The sequence below is a fragment of the Hemiscyllium ocellatum genome, chromosome 15, assembly GCF_020745735.1.
Source record: "Hemiscyllium ocellatum isolate sHemOce1 chromosome 15, sHemOce1.pat.X.cur, whole genome shotgun sequence".
Taxonomy (NCBI): domain Eukaryota; kingdom Metazoa; phylum Chordata; class Chondrichthyes; order Orectolobiformes; family Hemiscylliidae; genus Hemiscyllium; species Hemiscyllium ocellatum.
Window position 1 is genome coordinate 10,205,960 of NC_083415.1, and position 18,561 is coordinate 10,224,520.

Sequence of the window (18,561 nt, forward strand, 5' to 3'; positions counted from 1 at the left end):
AAGCTGACACTGAAATTCACATCAAAGGAATGCTTTGCATTAGTAAGGACCATATGGGACTCAACATCAGTGCAATATCCATGTGATCATTTGACATTGTTGGCTATTTCCCTATGTCAAAGGCATAGACATCTACAATGCAGAGCTATTTCATGGTGAGCTAGACCTGCCATCATTGTGTGAATCAGTGTGCCTTGAATTTGAATGATTTATTGTAATTGCATTTTACAGTAAATAAAACAATAAAATACAGTGAAACACTTTAATGATCGCCACAATCTGGCATCTTTTCGAATAGTTGAAGAATAAAAAGATATAACTGAAAGAGAGTCTGCCTTCATTCTGTCACCTCCATTATGAGTCCTGAACCCTGAGTTGGCTGACCAATAAAACGCGCTCTTTGCCACCGCCTGTGCCAGACACACCATTGTAAGAGTTACCATTCTTTGCAGGCCATCTCTTCACCACTGGGCCCACCTCACTGATGCTGAGTCCATGCTGAACACACATTCACCCCCACAACCAGGAGTTCCTGGCTCAGCTGCGTCCCTTGCAGCTGCCTCATCACCAATGCCAGGTTTCCCTGCTCCGGGCCTACTGCAACCACCTCTGCTGCCAGGCCAAGCCACTGCTGCGCCAAGAGTCCCGCGCCAGCTGCCTTCCACCAAAATCTCATGTTGCCGGCACCGCCATCTTGAATAAACCACTGCTGCTGAACAAGGACATCCCTGCTGCCACTGCTGCTGCCTCAACTCACCAGGGGGCGTAGCCACTCTGTGCAGGGCCCACTCTTACTGCTGCACTGATACTGCTGACTAACTCACCAAAAGAAAAGAAAAATTGAAGGAGGAAGATAAGAAGTAAAAAGAAAAGAAATAAAGCAATGGGAGTGGCAAGAGCCCGCGTGCAGCCCTGCTGCTCCATCACCACTTCATGACTAGTGCAGTTAAGTTCAATTTCAACAATACCCATGTACACCCAAAGGTGGAGTTGACACGGTATACCACTGAAGAAGAGCAGTTATACAGGGTTGACTAATTGTGATGGCTTATGTAGGACCTCATCCTTGTCCTGTCCTTTTCCTGTACTGCATTGAGCTCATTCTCACCCAGAAACCAAGTCAATGACTTTGAGTTTTCAGACTTCCATTATTGACTTGCATTTCTAACATGGTGAAGAAGCAATGATGAGATTGGTCTCCATGAATCTATAACCAGATGCTACTTGACTCATAATGTGTCTTGCTTGTTTAAGGGGTCTACACAGGTCTTCAATCTCATCTGGCATTGGCTGAGATATGCTTCAAAGCTTTTGCTATGTTCAAACCCCTTTAGGCACAATTTCAGGAGAATGATTGATTGGTTCTTGAGATTTGCAAAATTGAATTGACGTGTTGTCCCTGATATGAATCTGAAAATCAGTTAGGTAATGCAAACTCCCCTCTAGTCCTTGCTGTGTTTTGCCAGTCTCTGATTATGGAGAAATTAATATAGAAGTTGAGTAAACCTTTATACATAGTTGCATGCCTGAGGTCATTTAGCTACACCAGAAATGTATGAGATTATGTGAATTTAGGCCAGTACAAATTCTTCATTGTAAAGGAATTTGATACCACATATACATAACAAACCACTCTGTATGTAGCCTGGGTTCCCTACTCAAATAATTCTATCTTGTACACGCATAGTTAGCAGCTGGCCTCTGTCTTTGTATTATGTCTGTGGAAGTTCCTTTGCGTCAGAGGAAAATTGACCATTTTAATGTCAAAGGTACATTGCTGGCCCCAAAGAGGATTGGAAATGGTTTTTGTTTTGTCACTGAGGGCACCCAGACCCTCTTACAAGGCATTAGTGATTCCATTGACATTGATTCTGTCTTATTCAATGGAACTCCCTTAAATAGATCAGGAATGAAGGAAGGCGACTCCAGTACAGCAAATAGATTCAATACATTCAGGTTGGGGTCTCAACTGCACTTTCCTGTCTGCCCTTTTTGATTCCCTTGTCGGTCAGAAATCTATCTGAATGAATACAATAACCCAGCCTTCACTGTTTCCTGGGGAAAAAGATTCCACAGTTTAAGGATTGCCTGGGAGAAAAAAAATACCTTCAGCTCTGTCTTAAAAGGGAGATCTGCTATTTTATACTCTCCCTGTTCTCACTGAGAGGGAACATTTTCCTGAAATCTACCCTATCAAGTTCTTTCAAGATCTTGTACGTTTCCACCCGATCATCTCTCATTTTTCTAAACTCCAATGAAAATAGATCAACCTTTCTTTGTAAGAAAAGCCCTTCATCCTAATATTGAGTCTGGTGTACATTCTCAGAGTTGCTTCTAATACAATTATTACATTTTCTTCAAACCGAACTGTACAAAGTACTCCAGGTAAGGTCTCACCGTGACCTTGTACAGCTGCAGGAAGACTTCCCCATTTTTATGTTCCATTTTCTTTGCAGTAAATACCAATGTTTCATTTACCTCCTGAATCTCTTGCTGTACCTGGGTACCAACATTTTGTGGTTGATGTACCCGCACATGCTGAACCTTCTGCAAAACTGACTTCTGCAGTTTCTCTCCATTTAATAATGTGCTTCTTTTTCATTTATCAACGTGGACATTTCCCACGTTATAATCCCTCTGCCATTTCTTTTGATTCAGTTACAGAGCTGGACAAATATATTGATGACTAACTAAACAAAAACATTGGAGAATGGCTGATCACAAGATTTGAAATTTGCCTTTGGGAACTGGAAAAGTGTTCAGCTTTGATTGAAGAGATGAAAATCTCCCCCCTTTCCATCTTCATCATTTCTTTAGACCGGGTGGTCTAAACACATGGCACTCAGACGTCAGTCAAGAACACTCAGGAAATCAACCACATTTGACTTCCTCCTCCAGGGGCCTGTAATTATACCTTGTTCATCTTGAATCAGAGTAGATTTGTTGCTGATGTAATCTAACTACCAAGCTGAATAAACAAGAAATGCATATAGTTCAGAAAGGCAGATGTGATTGCTTGCATTTTAAGGGTAAGCTGTGTAAGTTACAAGAGTAACTGTTGGTAAACAGTGCAGAAAACAACTGAGGGATGCTCACTCACTGCTAACAGCTTTGGACCATGAGCAGGTTTTTGGGATAAACCGGCAACAGAGCATTGCTTTTCAAAAGTGAGCTAAGAATTCCTGTCAAGATTCATTCATTAACTACGATTCATGGCTATGAGACACTTTCCTCAAGATCCCCTGGGTTCTTTGCTTCTTGATCATAGAAACTCTACAGTGTGGAAGCAGCCCAATCAGCCCATGAGTCCATTCAGACCCTCCAAAGCGCATCCCATCCATACCCACCCCACAACTCTATCCCTATAACCCTGCATTTCCCGTGGCTAACCTACGCAACCCACACATCCCTGAACACTATGGGCAATTTAGCATGGCCAGTCAACCTAACCTGCACACCTTTGGGCTGTAGGAGGAAAACGGAACACCTGGAGGAAACCCACGCTGACAGGGGGAAAATGTGCAAACTCCACACAGTCACCTGAGGCTGGAATTGAATCTGGGTCCCTGGTGCTGCGAGGCAGCAGTGCTAACCACTGAGCCTCTGTGCCACCCTATGAGCATAATTAGATCAAAATTGACACCCGTCTATGCAAAAAAAAATCCATAGAGATATTAGCTCTTACTCAAAAGCTTTTAGGGGTGATGTTAGGAAGAAAGTGAGGCAAAAGATTGTAGGAAGGGAATTTCACAGCCAGAGTACCATTAGTGGTGCGGTGGGAATCAAGCATGCGCAATATTTCAGAATTACATGAGTGCTAATGTCTTAAAGAATTGTGGGCTGGAAGGGATTACAGAGACAGGAGATGGCAAAGCAATGGGAAGAAGGATGACATTGTGAAATTGAGGCATCGGTGCAGTGGGCAGTACATTTATAGCAGAAAAATTATGGTTTTGATAAGTATTTTCCTAACTGTCCCTTTATCGTTGTTACAGAACCTTATGGCAAAGGCTCTCTACGACAATAAAGCAGAGACACCTGATGAGCTGGAATTCCGTAAAGGAGACATCCTGACGGTGATAGAAAGAAATGTCAAAGGAAACGAGGGATGGTGGCGTTGCTCTCTGCACGGACGGCAAGGCATTGCTCCTGGAAACCGTCTGCAGCTGCTCACTGGGTCGCAGTATGACATCCCGTCTTTGTACTTGCCACCTTACTCATCACCGAGCAGGCCATCACAACAAAATATCTACCAGACGCCAAAGAAGCAACATCAAAACTTGACCTCAACTCCTAGCTCCGGGTCAAAGGATAATGTCTATCAGGTGCCCTCCATGTCCCAGTCACGCAGTCAGATCTATCAAGTGCAGATGTCATCTGCTGAATTCCATGGCAACAGGGGCCTGGCACATCGAAATCACGTAAGTGCATGCGTTGCCTTTCTGACTTTCTTCTTCAGATTCCTGCTGTTTGCTGAGAGTTGGATGTAATGTTGTGTCAGTCTTAAGTTGTAAGCAACAGCACTTTGTAACCAGGTTTGTTTGCTAACTTGGTGGGGGGGAGGGGATAATCTGTAAGATGGAGATCTTTTCCAAGGTGTCTGGTCCATTTTGTCAGGAGACTGTGTGGACGAGTCACACGTCTTCTTCATGTCTGTCTTCAGGGCCATTGATCTGTTTCTAGGATCATCCTCCTCCTCCATTATTCCAGATTTCTTGTACTTAGATGGCTCACATCCTCAGGCAGACGATGCTGATGGTACCCTCTCTTATTTTAGCTCTTCAGCTGAGGTGAGGTGCCAGCGTATCCCTGCTGCTGGACATTACCAACTGCTTGGAGGCAGGAGAGAGAGAACTGCGGACACAGTCCGATACTGATGATCTTTACCCACATTGAAAACTGGAGTATGTGACTGGCATTATATCCAGGACAATAGAAATAGTGCAGTGTTGAGGGCTGAGTTTAAGTCCTACTTGCTCCAGAGATTAGATTAGATTACTTACAGTGTGGAAACAGGCCCAACAATTCCACACCGACCAGCCGAAGCGCAACCCACCCATTCCCCTACATTTACCCCTTTTACCTAACACGACGGGCAATTTAGCATGGCCAATTCACCTAACCTGCACATCTTTGGACTGTGGGAGGAAACCGGAGCACCCGGAAGAAACCCACGCAGACACGGGGAGAATGTGCAAACTCCACACAGTCAGTCGCCTGAGTTGGGGATTGAACCCGGGTCTCTGGCGCTGTGAGGCAGCAGTGCTAACCACTGTGCCACCATGCCGCCCACTAATCTAGTCAGATGTGTAATGACTTCTCTGAACAGGTAGCAGCTGATCCAAGTACCACAGCCATTCACCAGTCATCAATTGTATTACTGAAGTGAGCATTTTACAGTGGGAAGAGAGAGAGTGCTGCAATTTTGTGGAGATGGGTACCCCGATCTGGGTCACGACTGGAGGAGAAGGCAAACATTTTAGAATTTTACTGTGCATAGAACAGAGAACATAGACCATAGAACAACACAGCGCAGAATAGGCCCTTCGGCTCTCGATATTGTGCTGACCTGTGAACCAGTCTAAGCTCATCCTCCTACACTATCCCATCATCATCAATGTGCTTATCCAAGGAATGCCCCAATGTGGCTGAGTTTGAATGCCCCAGTGTGGCTGAGTTAACTACATTGGCAGGCAGGGCATTCCACGCCCTTACCACTCTCTGAGTAAAGAACCTGCCTCTGTCATCTGTCTTAAATCGATCACCCCTCAATTTGCAGCTATGCCCCCTCGTACAAGCCAATGTCATCAACCTAGAAAAAGACAATCTTGTATGTCTCTATCAAATCCCCTCTTAGCCTTTTTCTCTCCAATGAGAACAGACCCAAGTCTCTCAGCCTTTCCTCATAAGACCTTCCCTCCAGACCAGGCAACATCCTGGTAAATCTCCTCTGCACCTTTTCCAATGCTTCCACATCCTTCCTGTAATGGGGCACAATATTCCAAATGAGGCTGCACTAGCGTTTTGTATAGTTGCAGCATGACATTACGGCTCTGGAACTCAATCCCTCTGCCAATGAAACCTAACACACCGTATGCCTTCTTAACAGCATTATCAACCTGGGTGGCAAGTTTCAGGGATCTATGTACATGGACACCAAGATCCCTCTGCACATCCACACTACCCTGCACTTGTGCTTGTGAAATGTTCAGAAGTTAAAACTAGGGATCATCCTGGGAAATCAATTAGAACAACTCTGTGTACAGAGGAGCCAGACATTCAACTATAAGCTAGGTGAAAGTGAGTACTGCAGATGCTGGAAATTAGAGTCAAGAGTGTGGTGCTGGAAAAAGCACAGCAGGTCAGGCAGCATTAGAGGACAATAGACAATAAACAATAGGTGCAGGAGTAGGCCATTCTGCCCTTCGAGCCAGCACCACCATTCATTATGATCATGGCTGATCATCCTCAATCAGTATCCTGTTCCTGCCTTATCCCCATAACCCTTGACTCCACTATCCTTAAGAGCTCTATCCAACTCTTTCTTGAAAATAGAACATAGAACGTAGAAAAATACAGCGCAGTACAGGCCCTTCGGCCCTCAATGCTGCGCCGACCGAAGCCTACCTAACCTACACTAGCCCAATAACCTAGATATGCTTATCCAATGCCCGCTTGAATAACCATAAAGAGGGAGAGTCCACCACTGCTCCTGGCAGGGCATTCCATGAACTCACAATCCGCTGAGTAAAGAATCTACCCCTAACATCTGTCCTATACCAACCTCCCCTTAATTTAAAGCTGTGTCCCCTAGTAACAGCTGATTCCATACGCGGAAAAAGTTTCTCACTGTCAACCCTATCTAAACCCCTAATCATCTTGTACACCTCTATCAAATCTCCCCTAAACCTTCTTTTCTCCAATGAGAACAGCCCCAAGTGCCTCAGCCTTTCCTCATACGATCTTCCTACCATGCCAGGCAACATCCTGGTAAACCTCCTCTGCACCCGTTCCAGTGCCTCCACATCCTTCCTATAGTATGGTGACCAAAACTGCACACAATACTCCAGATAAGGTCGCACCAGAGTCTTATACAACTGCATCATGACCTCAGGACTCCGGAACTCAATTCCTCTACCAATAAAGCCCAGTATGCCATATGCCTTCCTCACAGCACTATTTACCTGGGTGGCAACTTTCAGAGATCTGTGTACGTGGTCACCAAGATCCCTCTGCTCATCCACACTATCAAGTAGCCTACCATTAGCCCAGTAATCCATCTTCTTGTTACTCCTACCAAAGTGAATGACTTCACACTTAGCTACATTGAACTCCATTTGCCACCTTTCTGCCCAGCTCTGCAACTTATCTATATCCCGCTGTAACCTGCCACATCCTTCTTCGCTGTCCACAACTCCACCGACTTTCGTATCATCCGCAAACTTGCTCACCCAGCCTTCAAGCCCCTCCTCCAGGTCATTTATAAAAATGACAAACAGCAGTGGTCCCAAAACAGATCCTTGTGGAACACCGCTAGTAACTGCACTCCAAGATGAACCTTTACCATCAACTACTACCCTCTGTCTCCTTCCAGCCAGCCAATTCCTAATCCAAACCTCTAATGCACCCTCAATGCCATTCCTCTGTACTTTTTGCAGTAGCCTACCATGTGGTACCTTATCGAATGCCTTGCTAAAATCCATATACACCACATCTACTGCTTTACCCTCGTCCACTTCCTTGGTCACCTTCTCAAAGAACTCAATAAGGTTTGTGAGGCACGACCTGCCCTTCACAAAACCATGCTGACAAATATCCAGAGACTTGGCCTCCACAGCCTTCTGGGGCAGAGCATTCCACACACCCACCACTCTCTGGGTGAAGAAGTTTCTCCTCAACTCTGTTCTAAGTGGCCAACCCCTTATTTTTAAACTGTGTCCTCTGGTTCGGGACTCACCCATCAGCGGAAACATGTTTCTTGCCTCCAGAGTGTCCAATCCTTTAATAATCTTATACTTCTCAATCAGATCCCCTCTCAGCCTTCTAAACTCAAGGATATACAAGCCCAGTCGCTCCAATCTTTCAGCGTAAGATAGTCCCGCCATTCCAGGAATTGACCTTGTGAACCTATGCTGCACTGCCTCAAAAGCCAGAAAGTCTTTCCTCAAATTTGGAGACCAAAACTGCGCACAATATTCCAGATGCGGTCTCACCAGATCCTGTACAGCTGCAGAAGGACCTCTTTGCTTCTATACTCAATTCCTCTTGTTATGAAGGCCAGAATGCCAGGAATGAAGGGTGTTTGCTCGAAACATTGATTTTCCTGCTTCTCGGATGCTGCTTGACCTGCTGTGTTTTTCCAGCACCACACTCTTGATTCAACTATAAGCTGCCTAATGGAAGAAATGGTATTTCCCCTTCGGCAGGGCCTGATTACCCAGATTTATTCTTGCTGAGTTTTTGAAGCTCAGCTCAAGTTTAACTGAAGTTAGGAGTGCTGAGAGTTCAACCTGTACCACTTCCATGTGCTCACTTATTCATTGATATTTTCAAGTATCATAACCAGCCACAACCAGCAATATCATCTTGTGAACATTCAGGAACTGTTACAAATATGTTACAACGACATACATTGCTAACGCTCAAAGATATCTGTTTCTTATGACCATCCCATACTTTTTAATTGTAAAAATATACTTTATTCATAAAAATATCTTTATTTATTTTCACAGATGCTAAAGCAATCTGTACAGTCTTTGTGTATCAAGAAAAATCATTGGAATATGACAGGTCCCCGTTGCAAAAACCAAGGCATTTCTTACCCATACAAGTCACGATTAACATATATTGAGGAAAAGAAAGGGTTGCTAACTGAACAGACCCTTTATGTGACCATCCACACTTCCTGCCATTGTTTGTGTTGGACTGACAGAAAGCTAGGCCTGACTCTACTCTCCTGTGGAGCACTAAATGTATAATTCCTGTTAACAAAGAGTGAGAAACAAATCAGGGCAGGGCTTATACACTTAACGGTAAGGTCCTGGGGAGTGCTGCCTGATCAAAGGGACCTTGGATTGCAGGTTCATAGTTTCTTGAAAGTGGAGTTGCATGTAGGCAGGATAGTGAAGCAAGTGTTTGGTATGCTTGCTTTTATTGGTCAGTGCATTGAGTATACGAGTTAGGAGGTCATGTTGTAACTGTGCAGGACATTGGTTTGGCCATTTTTGGAATACTGTGTTCAATTCTGGTCTCCCAGCTATAGGAAGGATGTTGTGTTCACAAAAGATTTACAAGGATGTGGCCAGGGTTAGAGCTACAGGGAGAGGCTGAATAGGCTCTGAAAGCATGTGATTTTGAATAAACCTGTTGGATTGTAACCTGATGTTGATGTCATGTGACTTCTGATCTTGTCTGCCTTAAAACCAGCGCCTCCACATCGTATCTGGATTTGTCGAAGGGAATAGTGGTCTTTGTTTACAAAGAACAGTCTGGCTCCTGCTTTATGAGATGAATATTTATCAGACCTACAGCTCATAGCCATGAAATCAGACAGTTTGAGGGAAGTTAATGTATGCTTAGACACTGGGTAGAACGTAAGCAAATTGTGTCCATTATTCAACATCAAGGAGTGGGCGGCACGGTGGCACAGTGGTTAGCACTGCTGCCTCACAGCGCCTGAGACCTGGGTTCAATTCCCGACTCAGGCGACTGACTGTGTGGAGTTTGCACGTTCTCCCCGTGTCTGCGTGGGTTTCCTCCGGGTGCTCCGGTTTCCTCCCACAGTCCAAAGATGTGCGGGTCAGGTGAATTGGCCATGCTAAATTGCCCATAGTGTTAGGTAAGGGGTAAATGTAGGGGTATGGGTGGGTTGCGCTTCGGCGGGTCAGTGTGAACTTGTTGGGCCGAAGGGCCTGTTTCCACACTGTAAGTAATCTAATCAAGAGTGTAGGGGCATATATCTCACTGTGTATTCTCCCTGGTTCTATCTCGTATTACAAAACCATTTGGTTCAAAGTTTGTATTTTGCTGTTTTGATATTGATGCAGAATTCCACATTAGTATTCACTGGTAGGAGTGTTGTACATTTTAGAAGTTGATCTGTAGAATAAGGGCTGGCTGTTGTTTATTGACCCAGAAGGAGACACACTCTAGGTCAAAGTGGGATATGAAGTTTGCTTATGAGGCACTTTAGTGCTGTTGAATGTGAGAAAATAACTCTGGTTAAAAATTCACAAAGGTAGCAGAGAGTGACTCTTAACGTTTGACATGGTTGTGAAGCGCTACAATGTTGTCAGAGTGTCTGTCCTTCCCCCGTCTCTATTCCTCCAGTGTTCTCTGTGTTTTCCCATCCTCACCAACCTGTCTTTATAGCATTATAGTTAGATACTTCCCCCCCCCCCCCCCCATTTAAAAGCAACATCATTGATACTAAAATCTATTCTATATTCCTACCTGTTAAAATTAAAGCAATGATTAATTTGGCAGTCTAAGAGACAAAGCTATTTCCTGTTATAAACATATAATTGTTACCTAAACACTGACCTAACCACTTGACGTCTAGCCTGTGCTAAGTTATATGGTAGAGCTGTAGGAACAGTGAACCTCATTTCTACTGGTGGGGTGGTTTGGCACACAGAGCTACTAAAACCCTTAATAATTACACAAGAGAAAATGGAAAGCACATGGATATGGGAAGGGATTTGAGGGCAATGGGCCTCTATGATTGAGTAGCCCACCACACGTAAAGAATTTCCTTATCCCAGGGACTGTGAAAGCTAAAACCTTGAGCATTTTTTATGGTATTTTCCTGGAGATGAATGACATCAAAGATTATGGGGAAAGTATGGGAAATTGTCTTTGAGGTAGGTGATCAGTCACGATCTAATTAAGGGTTGGGGGCAGACCTGATGGGCTGAATGGCCTACAGGTACTCCAATGTTTCTGTGTAATTGAATCCATGCAGGAGTCTGTGCCTCCAGGTCAGGATTTAAAGGAAATGAACATGAAAAGAGTGAGTAGGCTTCAAAATTACTTCACCCTCACTCAAGTGTACATGCCTTCCTGTTCCCACACACAATGATGATTGACAATGCTTCATGTCTTTACATTAAACTGAGAGCATGTTCCGGAACTGGTCTACCCTGGGAATTGGTCTGGAGGGTTTTCATAACAAGGTCTGGTCGCCTGCACTTAGAAAGCTCACTTCACATTCTCTGTGGAAATCAGTGGAAGTGGGGTTTTTTTTAAGTGTTTCTCAAAGCCAGTTGGAATTTCCTGCTTCTACAAACTGCTAACAGCTGGATCTCTGGGAGAATGGCGATTGAACTTCCACGATAGAGGAGCTGCCAGCAGTGAGTCTACTGGAGACACATTTGATTGTGGATTGCAGAAGGGACTGCGATAGTTACCTGAAGAGACATGGTTGGGCTAGCAGAGCCACAGAGAGCTGGCAGGGACATGAGGGGTGGAATGGCTTGTTTCCATGCTGTAATTATTCTACAATCCATTCAAACCCATTAGGAAATCTATTCAAAGCTGATAAATCCTTCAAATACCTTGGTAATGTTCCACATAAAACAGATACCAATCCTAAGGGTCTACTGTACTGTAATCTAACTGGGTCCTCCCATTGTCACTCTCACAGATTGGATGATCCAATTAGTAATTAAGGACTCCATTGCACCGGTCCTTTGTTGTTTCCAGGATGTCCTTGCCCTGTTTTCTATTTATGAACCAGATGTTGTTAGTTAATGTGAAACTAGAGCCCTGAGGGTGGTTGTAGGAGGATGGGGTGGTGCTGGGTGAGGACTCTTGAAGTAGAGGGTACATGTTTCCCTGTTGATTACAGAACCAATGTAGCCCCAGAGAACGTAGGTCAAGTAAGATCAGACATTCCTAACCCTACATCAGGGTGAGTGGACCTCACTATGAGGTCCAGACCAATCCCATTTCAGAAGAGTTTGCTGTGAGGGTTGAATCGGAGGATGGGAGGCATTTGGGGAGGGGCTACTCAACACTCTCCCACTAACCCCAAAACTGTGAGTTCATCATTCATCCAACTAGGAGGTGTACAAGAACAAACGAGGCAGGAAAAAGAGTAGGCCATTCATTAAGATCATGGTTGATCTAAACTGTGGCCTTGCCCACTTTTCTGTTTATCCTCATAATCTTTCAGATTAAAATCTGTCTCTGATGACCTTGAATATATCCAATGATCCACTGCTCCCTGCAGTGGTGAATTCCAAGGATTAATGACCCTCTGATAGAAACAAAATCTCCTCATCACTAAGTGCGATCACTTCTTATTGAACTCTGCCCTCTGGTTCTTGATTCATCCATTGAGGTAATATCCTCTCAGAGTCCATTCAGTAAAGCACTCTCAGAACCATATGTTTTAATAAGATCACTTCTCATTCTTTAGAAACTCCAATGAATATAGGACCAATGCACCCAACCTATCCTCATAACACAACTCTTCCACCCCTTAAATCAACCTTCTCTGAGCTGCCTCCAATACAAGTGTACCTTTTTTTGAATAAGGAAATCAAATGCATACACAGTACAGAGGTGTTCTGCCGACATTATCACTGTAATTTTCAGGAATGACACTCCTTGAATCAAAGGAACATGAGTAGTTTTGGATTGAGGTGGCAGTAGAGGTAGATAGACTCAACTTGTAATAGTTTGGTTCATTTCCATCACTTCACTTGCAAGTTGTGGGGGTGAGCACCTCACACGTCTCCCATCAGGTTTGAACAGTAAAAGAAATGGACCATTACTTCCCTCAGGGGTCACCTGCAACTTTATGGCATCTGTCATTGTGTGTGGCAGAGAGCCAGTGATCCAGAGAGCACAAATTCAAATCTCATCATGAATGTTTGAAGATTTGAATTCTGTTGAATAACCTGAGTACTAAAACGGACTTACATTTAGGTAGTGATTGTTTTCCAACCAGCAGGGATCTTCCAGCACCCTTACTGTCAATCAAATGCTTTAAATATAGGTATGCAGCAGTCAGGTTTCACATAGCAGTCAGCAATGTGATAATGACCAGAAAATCTGTCTTTGTGACCATGATTGAGGCACGAACATTGGCCAGGACATCTTTGGCCTCTAATTCAGTTGTGTGGTTTTGTTTCGCTAATGATTCAATGGGGAGTGCTGGCTGAACCAGGTGTGAGTTGCTGATATGGTGATTCTTAGAATGAAAGATCATCTTGAAGATTTGGAGTAATAGTGGTTGTGACCGTTTCCTTTGGCATTTCCTGATGAAGGGCTTATGCCTGAAATGTTGATTGTCCTGCTCAGATGCTGGGCTTTTCCTTTGGCAGCCTGTTCCATCACGAGAGTCCCCTTGGAATAAATAATAAACTTCCGTGGGAGTAAATTGTGTGGACGACTACCTGAGGTGTTGACATTACTAGGGTGCAGCAGGGATTTGAAATCCCACCAGTCTATTCCATAGTTGATTGAGTATGGTCAGTCTATTTTTCTCCTTCCCTTACGATAGTGATATACCAGTATTATGCTGTAATTAAAAATTTGGAATGGGAAATCACCAACTTCTGAAGGTAACTAAGGATGAGTAACAAATCACAGCTGGGCTCTGATGAAGAATCATCTGGACTTGAAACGTTAGCTTGTTCTCTCTCCAAGGATGTTGCCTGACCTGCTGTGATTTCCAGCACTTTTTTGTTTTCAGTACAGATTCCAGCATCTGCAGTAAATTGCTCCTACAATGAGTAACAAATGTCAGCTATGACCTGGAATCTTCTGTTTGCTCTTTTCTCCTTATTTGGTCCGAACAGTGGCTCGGTTGTTGGCACTGCTGCCTCACAGCGCCAGGGAACCAGGTTTGATTCCAGCCTCAGCCTGTGTGGAGTTTGCACATTCCCCCCCCGTGTCTGTTTGGGTTTCCTCTGGGGGTGCTCTGCTTTCCTCCCACAGTCTCAAGCTGTGCAGGTTAGGTGGTTGGCCATGCTAAAGTGCCCATAGTGAGCAGGGATGTGCAGGCTGGGTGGGTTAGCCATGGGAAATGTAGAGTTATAAGGTGGAAGGGGGATGGGTGCAATGCCGTTTGGAGGGTCGATGTGGGCTTGATGGGCCGAATGACCTGCTTCCACACTGTAGGGATTCTATAGTCATGGAATGCAGGCTTTGCTGGTTATTTATTGCCCTTGAGAAAGTGTGGTGAGCCATCTTGTTGAAGTGCTGCAGACCTCAAGTGGAGAGAGGGAGACCCAGGATATTGACCCAGTGACACTGAAGGAATGGAGATGGATTTCCAAGTCAAGATGCTGTGTGGCTTGGAGGGGAATTTGCTGGAAGTGGTTTCCCCAAGTACCTGCAGGCCTTGTCCTTCTAAAGAGCAGAGGTGGTAATTGGCCAGGTTGGATTTGACCTGCTTTTTCGTGTACCTGGGCAATTCTATACACTGATAAATGAATGCTAGTATCGAACTATACTGAAATAACTTGGCTAGGCGCGTGGCCAGTTCTAGCACCTAAGGCTTCTTGTGTTACACTGGAATATTGTCAGGGCCTATCATCTTTGCAGTTGCAACCATGTACATTCAGCCTTTGCTTAGTATCGTGTCTAGAGTGAATCCAGTTGGCTGAAGACTGACATGTGTGACACTGGGAAACTCCAGAGGAGGCTGAGATGGCTCATCCACTGGTTACCTCTGGCTGAAGCTGGACACAAATATCATAGCCTTGTATTTTGGTAATGTTGTTTTGGTGCTGTTGAGTATAAGGATATCAGCTTCATCCTCTTGTAGTTGTTCTTACTTATTCACCACCATTTAGGACCAGATGTGGTTGGACTACAGAGGTTAGATCTGATCCGTAGGTTGTAGAATCACTTAGCTCTGGGTATTGTATCTATTTACCTTCTATCACCATGCCAAGGTGGAAAGTTTTACTGCCCAGGAGTTTAGGGTGGCACGGTGGCTGAGTGGTTAGCACTGCTGCCTCACAGCGCCAGGTTCCCGGGTTTGATTCCAGCCTCGGGTATCTGTCTGTGTGGAGTTTGCACATTCTCCCCGTGTCTGCGTGGGTTTCCTCTGGGTGCTCTGGTTTCCTCCCACAGTCCAAAGATATGCAGGTCAGGTGAATTGGCCATGCTAAATTGCCCATAGTGTTAGTTGTATTAGTCAGAGGGAAATGGGTCTGGGTGGGTTACTCTTCAGAGGGTTGGTGTGGACTTGTTGGGCCGAAGAGCTATTTCCACACTGTAGGGAATCTAATCTTGTGTCCTAGATCCTGGTTGCATCTATGGATTGAATTAATTGCATCAACTGGGTTCTGGCACTGAGTCCTGACATGGGCCTTGGCTGCTCAATTACTATTGAGAAGCACCCACTCCTTACCCTGTTGGTCATTGCATTCCCTGGGTCATTGAAGTCATTGATCACTAGCAGACATTCCAGTGCAGCTAATTAGGAAGGAATTAATGTATTTCAATGAGACAAAAACCAGGAATACGTGTGTGTGAGTGATGGTAACTGCCTTCTCTGTATTTAAGTAATAAAAACCACCCATCAACAAGAGCAGTTTTCCTGGGGAGTGGGAGTGGATGGACATTTGGATCAGGTTATGGAGCCTATTCCCAAACCACTTATTGACCTCTCTTTACGCCCTCAGCTTTGAAAAATCGACACATCTCCACTGAGATAATTCAGCCTTCGGAAGTCTTTTTTTTAAAAGTCTGTTTTATCTGGAAACAACTTCTGTTCATGTGATCTGACTGGCAGATGTCAGCTCAGGGCCCTGACTATGACTGTGTCTGATAAACACCGCACTCCTCTGTCTTACAGATCTCAGCCCATTATCTATTATATGGTAATTCAGCCATAAAAGCAACACACCCACAATTTATTGAAAAAAAGATAAGGAACTCTTGTTCACACGCAAACAATGGCTCGATAGTGCAGATGCCCTGAGTAATTGTCTTCAGTTCTTTTCATGGATTTCATTAGAAATGTGTTGACTGAAACTGACCTAAAACTGGCAGTGCCCTTTCTCATGGTGAGGAAGATAGTGCTCGTCAGTGTCTGCTCAGTAACAACTTTGCCGCACGATGGTTTGCTTTGTGGATTCTTGCTTCACTGTTTGCAATGTCTTGTAAACAAGAAGTTGCTTGGTCCACGATGAATAGACACATTTATGATGTGGCCGGATGTGTATCAGCGATGTGGTGTTCACGAGGTAGCTAGACTTCCTCTTGCTTCATACAATAATTTTCTGACAATTATACAGGATGAACGATGCCTGTCAAAGTTTGAGTGTTGTCAAAATGCTGCCAAAGACTGGCATGGGGTGATGATGAACAGTGCACAAGAACCTACTAAATACTCTGTATGTACATGTTTCTCTAGATTTATACACATCTGTCTGGTGACTACCTCCATTTGAAGGAGAAAGTGAGGACTGCAGATGCTGGAGATCAGAGTCGAAAAGTGTAATACTGGAAAAGCATAGCTGGTCAGGCAGCATCTGAGGAGCAGGAGAATTGATGTTTTGGGCATAAGCCCTTCATCAGGAATAAAGGGCTTCTGCTCAAAATGTTGATTCCCCTCTCCTCGGATGCTGCCTGAACGGCTATGCTTTTTCATCACCCACACTTTTCAACTCTACCTCTATTTGAGTATATTTCCCTGTGAAATTTTGCTTTGGTTTATTTATTGACATGTGTATCTTGTTACAAAACACATTGAAAAGTATTGTATAGTATCGCCACACTCTGGTCCATCTTAAAACACAGAAAAATAAACCAAAACATTGAATACAAAGGCAGAAAAATGAAGAAATAAAGGAAGTGTCTAACTTTACAGTCCTTCTTGTTAAGTGTTCCCTCATGTGCCATGGGCCTGGTGGCTGGGTACGAGTCCCCTTTGCCACTGTCGCTGGAACAAAAGATGCCCACTCTTTGGCACCAACTCACCTCCACCAACACCCCCAACACTATGACTCCTCACTGGACCTTGCCAACGCACACACCACTGATGCCACCGGGTACTGCACCAGCCCAAACTCAGCTCCGCCACCGTCACGAGTCTGGTTGTGGCCCACCTCGCTGCTGCCTCAGGCTGGGCCCAAACACTTCTCCACCACCGCCTCCATAAATCTGTGCTGGATGCAGAGACCACCAGGAGCCCAAACTTACCTTCGACGCTGCTAATCACTTTGTTTCCTTCTTGACTGTTTTTGCTGAATGGCTGGAATTTTTCTGTTTGCTTCTGTTCTTTAACTCGTTTCCTTCTTTGTCCTTTTTTCTCTTGTGCTCTACAGCCACTGATTTCTCATGGAACGAATACTCAATGTGAGGTAAAATGAATTCAATTTTGATGTAATTTGCAGTGATTTTCTAAAACACTGCTTTTAAGCCTCTTGGTGTTCATTGGCTATTCTAGCTTCTGAATAACTCTCAGCTCACAGTGACACGGTTGACTCTCAAATGCCCTCAAAAGCGCTCTTAGTTGGACCATCAGACTATAAGAAATAGGAATAGGAGTAGGCCATTTGGCCCCTCGAGCCTGCTCCACCATTCACCTGGATCCAACATTCCTCATGTCTGTTTTCCTGCGTTTACCCCGTGACCCTGAATTTCTATGAGTTAGCTGAATAGCTTTTACCCCATTGCTTTACTCATGGAGTGCAATAGGAATGGGACAGTTGATTAGCTGTGGAATCTGAATCATTTCCCTTGGGCGCGGGTGTTTTTCCACTTGGGTGAAATATCTGGTGTAATTGCAAACATGCTCAGCTGTCCCAGGGCAGGTGTCTGAGGCTGTGCTTTGTGCACGTATTAGTAGTTACTGGTTTTAAAGTTGCACAGCTTTGTTTCACAGTTCTGTGTTTACAAACAGCTTGACAATGTAACGTTACTGTGAGCTGTAGTGAATGCTGGGGCTGATTTAATTTTTAATATTGACTTAGGCAAAGTTGTAATATTAAAAATACAGTCAGTATTGTAACTTCTTGTTGTGTTGGATTCCTTCCCCTCTCTCCCTCTCCTGAAAAAAAAACTGCTCTTGAATCTCACCTAAATGCCCAGTCTTCGCAGAGTCATTAGAATCATAAAATCATACAGCATAGAAACAGACCCTTCGGTCCAGCCAGTCCATGCCGAACATAATCCCAAACTAAACTAGTCCCACCTGCTTGTGCCTGGCACATATCCCTTCAAACCATTCCTGTTCATGTACTTATCCAAATGTCTTTTAAATGTTATCATTGTACCCACACATGAACCACCACAAATAATTTGCCCCTCATGTCTTTTTTAAAGCTCTCTCCTCTCATCTTAAAAATGTGTCCCTTAGTCTTGAAATCCCCCTCCCAGAGAAAAGATAACCACCATTAACTCTACCTAGACCCCTCATTATTTTATAAACTTCTGTAAGATCGTCTCTCAATCTCCTATACCCCTGTGAAAAAGTCCCAGCCTATCCAGCCTTTTTTTAAATAATTCAAACCTTCCAGAACTGCTAACAACTTGGTAAATCTCTTCTGAACCCTCTTCAGCTTAATAATATCCTTCTTATAACTAGGCAACCAG

The 18,561-nt window shown here is 44.2% G+C and overlaps 1 protein-coding gene across 2 annotated transcripts in view; it reads left to right on the forward strand.

Annotated features, from left to right (window-relative positions):
• cass4 (Cas scaffold protein family member 4) overlaps positions 1-18,561 on the forward strand; it is a 106,933-nt gene that overhangs the window by 57,993 nt on the left and 30,379 nt on the right. For both annotated transcript variants that reach the window (XM_060836273.1, XM_060836272.1), the window contains exon 2: positions 3,996-4,421. In XM_060836273.1, coding sequence (XP_060692256.1) covers positions 3,996-4,421 — 426 coding nt within the window. The remainder of the gene's footprint in view (positions 1-3,995; positions 4,422-18,561) is intronic.